We start from the raw sequence: 12,562 nt of genomic DNA, 5'->3' as shown, positions 1-12,562 counted from the left end.
AGCTTCCTCTCCCAAGGGTATACCTCTCCCTGGGGCAGCCCACACCAATGACTGCTCCGGCACCCTTGCCTCAACTGGACTGGACAATTCCGACGGGTTATCTCAGCTTTTCGATTTCTACGGTACAAGCCTCTGAGGCAGCAGCTTTGAAGTTCAACTTCTCCGTCTGTTCAATCCAGCTTCTCCTGCTCACTTTCATGGATGATTCCTGAGAGCCTCTTCCAGCCCCTGCTCCCAATAAACCTCCTGCAGTAAATGTCGGTCTCAGAGTCTACTTCCAAGGAAATCAACCTATGAGAACTCCAAACACAGATTTATATGAAGTCGATCTCATGGTTGTGAATTCTAGTGGAAAGCTCCTCGACCCTCGCTCCCCACACAGCTATACTCAGGAAGACAAGCTTCCTTGTTCTCTTCTGGGCTGCTGAGTGGGTTTATTCTGGCCCACCCATTCATTAAAGGTAAAGTTTTCTAGTACATTTATTCTGAGATCTATTTCCTCTACCTACCTGGTGCTGGGCAAGGCCATCGTTATAGGCTGAATTGCCTCCCCACCAAATGCATATGTTGAAGAACTAACCCCCACCCCCCAGTACCTCATAAGGTGACTGTATTTAGAGATGGGGTCTTTAAAGAGGCAATTAAGTGAAAATGAGGTCACAAGGGTGGACCTTAATACAATATAACTGGTGTCCTTATAAGAGATTAGGATATAGACAGGGAGAAGGCAGCAATCTACAAGCCAAACTGTTGAGAAAATTAACTTCTTTTGTGTAAGCCCCCAGTCTGTGGTACTTTGTAATGGCAGATGTAGCAAACTTTGGCAGCCATTTTCCATCCCTTTGTGGACATCATAACCTGGGCCCCTCACACTAGACCAGCCACCTTCTTGCATTCCCATCCCAGGGCAGCCCTAGCTTCTGCATTAATCTAACAGCTCTGATTTTCATCTCATTCTTTTTTGGAAGGGAGGGAGGTGGGAGACAGAGGTTCCTAGGGACTGTAGACTATCCTAGCTCACAGATCAATGATGTCCTTTCTTGAGCATCCCTTTATGTCTAATGGGATGAGGGGGAGGAAGTCAGGTTATCTACCTACCCCACTATCCTATCATTTGCTCTGACATCTCTAGAGTTCACCTTCTCATTAGACCTGAGCTCTTCAAGGGGATGGAGGGATTGTTCTACTTCCTAATATCCTCTGTGGTATCTAGCACAGTGGATTGTCCTTTACCAACAGGCACTCACAACGATTGGAAGAATGCATTCATTAGCTAGAAGAATGGGCTATTAGGTATGGAAGACAAGGTAAAGGGAGGTACAAGTTCTTTCACCAGGGGAAGAGGCTTTCTCCTTCCCTCTGGCTTCATCTGTTACTTTCGGATCCCATATAAACATATACCTACCTGTCAGCTCTCGGGTAAGGGGAGCAGCTATGCCAGAAATTCACCTTCGAGAGGCGACTCCCACAGGACCAACCCACAGGCCAGGAAGACAAGCAGACCAGAAAACCCCTGCTTGTCCAGATGGCTAACAAATACAACTGGAAAGATACAGGACAATAGGAAAAGCCCTCACAAATTTCCCACAGGACATGGGCCTGTTTCCTATTAGAGCCCAGGGCCCACACAGGGAGGGGCCATGATGAGTCCAGCTGGGGCTCACTGCCCAGCTCCCTTGAATCACTGCCATGGTTATGTGACAAGGACACCCCAGTGCTAATGCACCCTGGCCACACTTTTAATTAAATGCTGTGTGCAGAATGCAGAGAGAAGGGAGGCAGACCACGCAAGCAGCTGCTGAGACCCCTCCTCCACTCCAGCTAGGAACAGCAGCTCATTGTGAATGCGGAGACTCAGGAAGATGTGCTCTCCTAACAGCGCCAAGCTAGTCCCTGTCAATAGAACCCTGGATCCATTCATTCCATAGGAGGCAGGGGGAGAGGGGACAGTGGAGAAGTGGAAGGAAAGGGGAACAAATAGGCCCTGGCATCCTGGCTTTTTACAAAAATTGAAGATGTCCCAGCTGCGATTTACCCCCTTGTTTCTTTCCATACACTTGAAAAAGCTGTTTTCCTTTCTCTTGGATCTTTACCTACAAACATACATTCTCAACCTGCTGCAGCCATAATGGAATCAGCACAGAGACATCAAATATTACTCTAGTCCAACTACAAAATTAGGGGCTGAGAATACAGAATAGAGAATACAGGGACCCTGCCTCTGAAGAATGTGTGTTAGTGCAAAGCGCTATAATGTAATGATTGGAATACTGTGTGTCATGTTTCTGATGGGTGCCCACAGGGCTATGGGAACAGAGCGGCATTTAAATCCGCTATTTAAATGGAGGACCAGGGAAAGCTGCCTGGAAGAAGTGATCTTTCATCTCAATTTTTAAGGATAAGCGAAATTTACCTAGAAAAAGGGTGGGATCAGGAATGAAGGGCATCTGAAGCCAAGGGCAGAGCAAGATGCAGCATTTGGGGAACTCCAAGGAACATTTCCAGGCTAGAGCAGCAGTAAGCTGGGAGATGGGATGAGAGGGGTCTAGCCAGGAAGGAGGGTCCAAGACCATCAGGGGCCTCCCGGTAAGCAAAAGGGCCTAAGTAAAGTACCACTCCGTATTCCATCAGTAAGCTCGCAGCACACGGGTGTAGGTGACAGGCACAGAATCTCTGATAACATAAGGGTATGAAGGAGGAACCCAGAGACAGGGAGCATTGTCAGAATGAGGTTCCCAAACCACATTTTGGCCAATTCCTCCCTCCTGGTTTCCACATCTCAGAAACAGCATCCATAGTTATCATTCTCTCGGCACACTTACAGGGAACAAGTTATCCCACTAAACAGCCCAGGATGTGGCTCACAAACTTCCTGCCCACATCCCCCCCAGCATGTTACCGGTTTGGCAGCAGCAGGCAGACAGTGTTTGGGAGGTGGTTCTTGAAGATTCTCTACAGCAAATCCAAAACTGTGAAAGTGGTAGCTTGCAAAGAATCTCATGCTATTTGAAATACCATCCAGGGAAAGACACCATATCTAACAGAAGTAGCAGGTGGAAGGTGTACACAGGCACCATGCCTGGGCTTGTTCATGCACAAAAAATGTCTAGAAGATACAAGACACTGGCAACAAAGCATGTCCCTGGGGAGAAAGAACTGGGAGAGAGAGAGTTCACGATGGGACAAAGACCTACACTATGTACCTCTGGCTTCATAGATTTTTATAATGTACATATACTGCTTTTATCAAATAAAACAGACCTAAGATGACCAAATTACATAAAGAATCACCCTACAAGCAGAATGTAAGCTGTACGTCTTTGGTTCACGAAAGCATTTCAGGGGTAGAATCTTAGAGACATGGGCCTCACCAAAACCATCTAATGGAGGTGAGGACACAAAGGGAAAAACGGTGATGAAGAAAATACAGCATATAATGGATAAAACTACTCTGGGGTGACGAGTCCATGTGGTTGGTGAGGCCTCTTTGCGGCGTCAGCCATGCAGAGATCCATGGGAAAATGGGCATGGAGAAATGACATAAGCTTCAGCTCTATGGAAAAGTTGATGTGTCTGAGAAAAAAGAGCAAAGGCCAGGTCTGGCTAGACTTGTTGGGCCATTGTAACTCTTTAGATGTTACTCTCAAGAAGGCCCCCAGAGGGTCTTATGCCTTTTCCATCTTGCAGTGTGGCAGTTGAAAGAATACCTTACCTACCTCTCAACTGTTAGACTCACGATTTAAAAATAAAAAAAGCACTCTAATTCTATCATTTTTAAGGGTCAAGTTTAAACTAAAATCGAATATATTATTTTAAAACTTCCAAATATAAAAATCATTCCTTTCACAAACTTTCTAATTCTTAAGTCACTAAATTTTTTTTTAAACATTTATCTATAGAGATATACACACATCGATGTTCACTGCAGCACTATTCACAATGGCCAAGACATGAAAACAACAGAAATATCCTTTGATAGTTGACTGGATAAAGAAGCTGTGGTACATATATATGATGGAATATTACTAAGCCATAAGAAAAGATGAAATACTGCCATTTGTGACAACATGGACGGATCTTGAGATAATCACACTAAGCGAAATAAGTCAGATGGAAAAAGTCGAGAACCACATGATTTCACTAATATGTGGGATATAAAATTGAAAGCAACAAACAAATAAGACAAACAAAAACTCATAGACGCAGACAACAGTTTAGTGGTCACCAGAAGAAAAAGAGGAAGCTGGGAGGTAGAAGAGGGTCAAATATATGGTGACAGAAGGAGACTTGACTTTGGGGGAACACAATGCAATATACAGATGATGTATTATTGAACTGTACACTTGAAACCTATATAATTTTATTAACCAATGTCACTTAATAAAAAAAAATTTATTCAAAAAAAATTATTCACTAAATTTTTGAGTGAGCTTTTTCTGAAAAGATCTTGGAGTACTTTTTTTTGAAATGGAACTGTGTGTCTTAGGATTTCCCTGAGGATGTATCAAATATACTTTACTTCCCATAGAACATGTATTGAGTGCCTAAAAATTAACTTGCACTTGAAGGGGAGCAAAGTTTGTCACCCCAAAATATATCTCTTTGGGATATTGATTATTCCAGGCTGGTTAATTTTAAGAAACAGCAGATATCACAGAAGCTCTGAAAACCAAGTAGAAGTGATGCTCCATAAAGGACATTTACATTTGCAAGGGAAAAATCTGTTTGTAAGGGCGTTTCTTTCACAGTACCAGGAAGAGAAGGTAGCTAAATATCTAGAAACTCTTATTAATGGAGAAGGCTTAGATTTAGATCTGCATACAATCTTACCCTTGTTTCCTGTGCTTATGTTAACCTCCCATAACTGATTCCCCATCTCCCACATCTTCGGTCTTTAGCTGAAGGCGGTCTTTAAGGCAATGGCTTTCGAGTTACTCTGTGTTCCTGGGTCTCTTGCATGTACACAGGAGGTATACATGTTATTAAATTTATATTGCTTTTCTCTTGCTAATCTATCTTATGTGAATTTGATTATTAGAGCAGCCAGAAGAACCCTGAAAGGTAAAGGAAACTTTTTCCTCCCCCACACAGTCATTCAAACCTCGAAATGAGCCAGAATGCATTTTTCTAAATCATTCTAACAAAGACATTAATGATGTGAAAACCTTGAGTTTTGAAACAGAACTTCTGTTCTCTTTCCAGCTTCATTATTAAAACATATTTTTTAAGGTTTCTTCATAACAAGATTGCCATTTTCCATGCTGCCTACCAATTATAAACAGAATGAATTTTAAAACCAAACTTGGGCTCTCTCTGAAATATTCAAGATGTATTACCATCTGGTTTTATATCAGCATTTGGACAGGCCCAAAATCACTCTATTACCAAGTAATATCAAAACTAGTTTATATTCCTTTCAAAATACTTTGAAGTCGCAAACTTTGAGAGGTCACCCAATTTTCTCAACTATGTCAGGCAGACGAATGCCAACCACAGTTTCACACATACTGATTTATAACTCCGTAATACCGAATAAGCTATCATTAGGTCTTTTAAAAACTACTAATCTGAGAAGACACAGTTTATATAAAGTGAAGGGTAACAAACTTTACTTGTAATGTACACGCTGTGTTAAAATATGACTTCAAGCTGACTGAAAAAAGAGGTGTCCCCAAAACTTATACATATCCATAATCCTCATTTCTAAAACAAAAGAAACAAAAGCATTTCCTCGGAAGATGTTCAGCTAAAAATCAGCATCTGCGATTAAAGAGAAAACGGCAGGTGAGGAGATAAAGCAGGAAGTCTGACTGATTCCAAGACACCGCCTCGGCAGAGAATGGCCATAGGATGATCCCACTGTCTCAAAAACATTTCAACTGTTTATAAAAAAAAAAGAGACCTAAGTCTGGTATTGAAACCAAGGGCCTTAGTAATTTTAATATGATTTGTAGCCTTAAAAAACCTTCTTTTTTCCCTCTGTGCATCTCAAAGACCTTAGCCTTTCCCCTTGATAATCCCTAACCCATGAGATAGCAGAAGAGGACAAACCAGGTCCTGACTCATGGTTACAAAGTTTTAGCCCCTGGCAGCTCCTGAGCCCTAAGGTGAAATGGCTCCCCAGGCTTCCTCTCCAAGAAACCTGACAGAGGGATGTGGGATCTGACCTCAGAGCTGTCTTCAAGACCTAAAGAAATGATTTACTACTGTTACCTCACCTCTGACCAGTCGTCTCCTAACGACCCCCAAACTCTTTATCCACAGGTGTCTGGTGATTGGGCTCCATAAAACCTGTTAGTTACCTGCCACAGGGGAGCCGATAGAATGCAAGCTCACCCAAACTCCAGATTGACATCAATCCCAAAAAATTCCCTTCTCCACTATAAACTCTTGCTCATTCATCTCTGATCCAATGCACGTAGGCTGAAGGACTCACACACTAGGGTTAGAAACAGTATCTAAACAAAACTTTAGCGGAAATTTATTTCTAAGAAATTTTTTTCATGGAAATCTTTCTCTTTCAACTAATTTAAAGAAAAAAAATTTTTTAAAGGTTTTTTAAATATCTGTTAACTAATCTAACAATCTTGAGTACTGCATGCTCTTCCTGACCCCAAAGTGATGGCAAACCATTCAGTGGTGCCAAGAAAACGTGACAACAAATATGGCCTTCTCTTTGCCATGATTATCACCCTCTGGCAACACATGCACACACGTGTGTGCGCTTACACACACACTCCAAAGACTTCTCTGCCATGCCAAACATCACATGTTGTAATTCCATGGCAATTCTTTTTAAAAACACTGAGTTAACTGACCATTTCATTGGCTAGGACGGACAATTCCATTTCATCCCATCTTTCTGTCAACCACCTCCTCAGAGAATAAGACTAGGGCTCCTTCTGACACTTTTTCAAAAATACACATTTGCTATTTCTAAAATATACACGTTTCCTTTAGATCATAATTTAAACATAACTTCAAAAGTCAGCTTATATTACTTAATCCTTATTGATTTTTTTTTCCATTCAAAACTATGAAAAGGATTTCACAAAACTGTCAACATGGAACTGATGTTTTAAAAGGATTTTAAGTATCTCATATTACAAATACATTTAGAAACTAAAGGGCAAAACCAACAACCCTAACTGCACCCTATCCAGAGACCACCCCCAAGAGTTTAAAATATGAAATACACACACACTGTAAAGCTATTCTATATAGTTAAAGTGGAGGAAAATATAGTTCATCTACATTTTTTGGTTTAACTAAGTTTAAAGCAACTTAGGAACAAACTGAATATACTAAAGAAAACAACTAAGATCGTGTCATTATATGCCAGTGTCAACATTTTAGAGGTAAGAAGATAGATGATTAGACTTAAATACTGTGAATGAAAAAAAAAAAAAAAGGGCCACATACTAAAACTGACAAGCTCAGAGGAGGTCTGCCTGGTGGGCCTTACAAACTCAGACTTGAAAGTAACCATGCAGGAGGGTCTAAACATAAAAATTCCCAACTAAACATGAGTCACGTTGGGTAGTCACATCTAGGCCTGTAGCTTTCTCGACAAAGGCCAATCTTACACCTTTGGTGAGTCTGTCTATTGTCTTTTTGCATCTAAAATAATATACCTTTGAAATATCGGAGTAATCACCTTTTCTAGAGCCCTCAGAGCACAACCTCCCACCAGGGCATGAGACCACAAAGCGACCCCTCATTGTTGTCTTGTTGTGTGCATACCATCTCTATGTGCTATAAATGTTAACTACTCCGTACCCTCCCCTGTAAAAGAAGTATGTATCACTCCATTTTATTTTTTATCCAATTTCAGAGATTCGCCCTGCTTGTTTTCTCCCATCTCGCTAATCTACCACCAATGAATTTCATGCAATTCCCCATACATCCCTCCTTTGATACTAATGTATAAAGTAAACTATTATACTGCCATTCTCCAGAGCATTTTCTCGATCCCTTGAGATTTTGCTTCCCAGCAAATGTCAGTTTGGCTCAAATAAACTCCTAAGATTTTTTCTTAGGCTGGACATTCTTTCGTTGACAGTACTTGCTATAATAAAGGGGTAAAATCATTTTAAAAGGGGCGGGGGGGGAAAACCTTTACAAAGCAAATTCTAACTCCAAATGCACTATGCAACATTCTTTTTTTATTAAAGGAAATGGAACTAAATTTTCAAGATAACCCAAGTGATCAAGCAAAACATGTGAAAGCAAAATTTCCCCATAATTTTTCCCTAGTATGAGATTAAGTACACCAAATGTAGTATTAGTCTCCCAAAGGAAAGACTTGCTCACTACATCATCACAATCAGATTCCCATTCAAACACCCACAGGATAAAGTGGTAACAGCTTTATTAGGCACAGGGACACATCTGAGTGACTGTTACTCTGTTTGTAAACCACCTCCCTTCATTCCATTCCTCTTTCCTTACATATGTAAATTATGGTGTATGATCCGGAGCCTCCAACAGCCACCACAATCAAATTATCCTCTGGGGACATCAATCTGCTTGTTATTCTTGTTTCAGCATAAAAGGGGGAAAAAAAGGAGGAGAGAGGAAGGAGCAGCTATTTTCAGGAATTAGAATTCCTCTTGATTAGATTTCTGGCTCACTGGTAAATGTTTATATCCTGAGATGCATTACTCTCTGCTTCTAAATGTTTGGCTTTTTTGAGAGCCAAGATATGGCATACTGTTTCCAATATAAATTGCTTCAAGTAATATATGCCCAGTTTTGCCAGAAGCATTTGGTCAAATTCTAATATTCCCTCTTGGAAGCCAACACCAACTTCCAGCAGCAGATCTAACTGCACAGAACAGAATTTTAAACAACATACACCAAGCTCTCTATCTTCCAGCACACACGGTCCTTTTTTCTCCTACCATCAGGGTTGTCATGAGACACTTTGTATGACACTTATCACTTAGAATATAGATCTTTCTATTAAGGTAATAAACTAATCACAAAATACATTGCTCTTTTCCCTGGCATAAAAAGAAAGAAAAGAAAGAAAAGGAAGGAAGGAAAAAGGAAGGAAGGAAGGAAGGAAGGAAGGAAGGAAGGAAGGAAGGAAGGAAGGAAGGGAGGGAGGGAGGATGGGAGAGGAAGGGGAGAGAAGAGAGAGGGAGACACACACACACCCCACCCATATGGATGGACGGAAGGAAGGAAGAAAAGGAGGAAGAGCGAGAGAGAGAAGAAGAGAAGACCAGCACAATGGAGGACGGGAAGAAAGAAAGTAAAGAAAAGAAAAGAACAAAAGAAGAAGGAAGAAAGAAGAAAGAAAGAAAGAAGAAGGACCGAAGCATAAAAGGAAGGAAGAAGGAAGAAGAAAAAATGAAGAAGAAAGAAGAGAAAGAAAGAAGAAAGAAGTGAAGAATAGAAGAAGACGAAGCAGAAAGAAAAAGCAGAAAGAAAGAAAGAAAGAAGAAAGAAAGATCGGTCCTCTGGTTTCTACCAGGGCTGTGCTGAAGCTGAATGCCATTGCTGAAGCTTGTGAATCATTGCATGATTAATAAGAATAAATAGCTCATGCACATGGTATAGGCTGCAAATGTTAGCTGAGAAAACGCATGTCACAGGGCTTCCTAACCTCCAAACAGGATTATCCATAGGCAGAAAGTGTTCTATTGTCTTAGTTTTTCTTGATCATAATAAATGTTTTTTGTTTCTGTGGCCACTGAAAACTTGAGAGGATTCTCTCATTTTTCCTCATAAAAATAAGTGTCCATTTTATTCCAAACCTTACACAGATATAATCAGGGAAAAGGAGAGGATTACTGCAACATTACACTCATCTGGTTGCACTAAGGCTCAAAACACGAATCTCAAGAATATATGTCGCACGTCAGCTCAAGCTGAAGGCAACCATCAAGAAAATATTTTCACTATTCAGCTGGCAGCTGGAATCTACTTACACAAAGCCACATACTGATGAGAACCAAGGCTCCTCATATCACTGTTTCTTCTTCTTAACCACCTCTTCCCTCCACAGAGGAAAGAAGCCATTTTACTAATTTATAAGTACCCTGACTATCCAATCACATAAAAAAAATTTACTTGTCAATAATAGTCAACTAAAAGCAAAAGGACACCCCACAGGAGTCAGAATAAAACAGGCTACCCCAGCACATATCAATCTGCAAGATTCTGGATACTCACTAAAGGCAGCCACTGCCAGGGCCAGTGTCACAATAATGGAGAACCAGGAGACCCACAACGCCTTCTTTCTGTAGTTCTGGGCTTCGTGAGGTTTTAGACGAGTGCTGCTTTCCAGTAAGCCTGACAAAAACAAGGAGAAAAGGAAGTTAGACGTTTCCTTATTAAGAAACCCACAGCCAGAGTTATACTTTCTTATCCAAGGATTGCAAATTGGCAGCCCGTGGGCCAAGATGTATTTTAATGATTAGGAGAGTTCACATAGAAATCAGGCTTTCTGGCATCTCTTGAAAGATCAGAGGCTCTGGCAATCTCTGGCATGAGTTCCTGCAGGGTGACAGTAGTTGTATTCTTTATAATGACCCTGCAGACCCCATCCCTCCCTGACCTGCTATATGACCACAGTCATCCCTATCCCTGTGCTAATTCGCTTGGCTCACACGGGTATGTTGTTGCTCCTTCTAACAAAGCCCTTTCTTTAGGAAAACAGCACCAATGGTCCACATTTAGTTGACCATTCAGGCTCCTTAACTATGGACATTGATTTGTATTGATCCACCTGCTCAGTCCCAACTGGTAGGCTAGGTTTTGCCCAAAGCAATGAGTTGTGGAATATAAATGCCCTCATTGCTCCCTCAATGACAATTAACAGAAGGATCATTTCCCTTTAAGTGCCACCACCAACAGCCAACTGACCTAAATTATAGGCCACGTTTTCTTCTCTCCTTTTGCTGTTCTGTATTTATCTGTCCCTTTGTACCAGGTTTATGTAAAAAAAAAATTCAATATTAAAGTGAGATAAGTCTGCTAAAACTAGAGGCAGCTTTCCAGATAGGCCATGTGTATGAAAGGTTTGATTTTTGTCTCCCATGCTTTCAACATTGAGAGCCCTTGACAAGAACAGAAATTCATGACTCCAAGGCAATACCCGCACTTCAACTGCCTTGGGTCGAAGACTGAAATATCTTCAGTATGATCCAATTTATATTTTTTCTTCTCCTTTGAAAATAGATCATATACAGCATCTCTTTGTTTCACGAAGAACCAAATCCTCAGCCAAGCAGTCTACAAAGCAAAAGCTTATGGCAACATCTCTAGCTAAACAACACATCATATACCTTTCACAGGTGGAGCAGCCTCATCACAACAGTTCCCAACAATGAAGAAATCAGCAAAGCTAAGGGGCCATTTTTTAAAAACTGCATGGTGTGCAACATATCACACCTATGCCTTGTATAAAAGGCATCATCCCATTACACCGCCTGAGCACCACACTAAGCCTCTGGTTGCCAAAAATTATCACAAGGACCCTGTTAAAACTTAGTCCTTTTGCCTACGGTCATGCTACCCTGAACAAGCCTGATACTGTCTGATCTTAGAAGCTAAGCAGGGTCAGGACTGATTAGTACTTGGATGGGAGACCACCTAGGAAGACCAAGTGCTGTAGGTGTAAAAAACAAAAAATAAGGGATTGTAAACTGACAAGGTACTTGCAATCTGTGAGGTCAACCAAGGGTTCCCTAGTCTAAAAAAAAAAAAAAAACAAAAACAAACAAACAAACAAAAAAACTTAGTCCCTTTACTACCCAGACTCAAGCATGCAGAACAACTCCTGAACGAAGCAAAAGAAAATATCAAGAAGGCTGCATAGCGAGCCCACTTTATAGCTCAGAAATTTTTAAACAATCGAAACCTGTACACTCACATGGGATCGAAAGGTAGATGAGATTGCTAAAGGTAGGTATAAACGCCATCTCCAACACCTCATGGTAAAAAAAAAAAAAAAAAAAAAAAAAAAAAAAAAAAAAAACCTCTCCAAACCTTCCTTAATAAATGCACTTGGATGGAAAACAGAGAAACCTCTCTTGTCAAATTCTGCCCTAGGTACAAGGCATTTCAAATTTAAATCCTTTTGTTTACTTCTTTTTGTCCCTTTGTCTACATCTTCCCTAACTGCCAAAAAAAAACCCTATTCTAATTTTCAACTACAATCACCTTTATATTCAGTTAAGCTACAACCGAGAATGAACAAGTCCCACACACTACTGATAATTCATTTCCCTTTTTCCAAATGATATAAAAATCTTCCTTTCATCTTGGCCTATTGATTTCTAGGAGAAGTGAAGCCGTAACATTTAAGTAATGACTCAAATAAGCAGTTCATTTGCTGGGTATTTTGACAGCAATGATCTCGAGAGGTTTATCCACTGCAGGTGAAAACAAGGTTCTTTTCAGAAGTAGATTTAATTTTCTAATAGAAACACAACGATCTGTGTTTTCTCTTCTGCCACATGGCATTTTTCCTTCCAAAGTCGGCTGTTTCCAGCACGACGACTGGACCACACAGACCAATCTACATGCCTCACTCCTCAGGAGGCTAGCA

General features: G+C 40.8%; 1 protein-coding gene and 1 pseudogene across 7 annotated transcripts in view; one reads left to right on the top strand and one right to left on the bottom strand.

Annotated features, from left to right (window-relative positions):
- Positions 1-12,562, bottom strand: part of TMEM163 (transmembrane protein 163) — a 342,830-nt gene that overhangs the window by 192,153 nt on the left and 138,115 nt on the right. For all 7 annotated transcript variants that reach the window (XM_036237865.1, XM_036237866.1, XM_016164021.2 and 4 more), the window contains one exon: positions 10,183-10,302. In XM_036237865.1, the coding sequence (XP_036093758.1) occupies positions 10,183-10,302 (120 nt within the window). The remainder of the gene's footprint in view (positions 1-10,182; positions 10,303-12,562) is intronic.
- Positions 11,511-11,629, top strand: LOC118614070 (annotated as a pseudogene).

This window comes from Rousettus aegyptiacus, unplaced genomic scaffold, assembly GCF_014176215.1.
Source record: "Rousettus aegyptiacus isolate mRouAeg1 unplaced genomic scaffold, mRouAeg1.p scaffold_m13_p_2, whole genome shotgun sequence".
Lineage (NCBI taxonomy): Eukaryota > Metazoa > Chordata > Mammalia > Chiroptera > Pteropodidae > Rousettus > Rousettus aegyptiacus.
The sequence above is the reverse complement of the archived record's forward strand: the minus strand, read 5'-3'. Positions and strand labels throughout refer to the sequence as shown.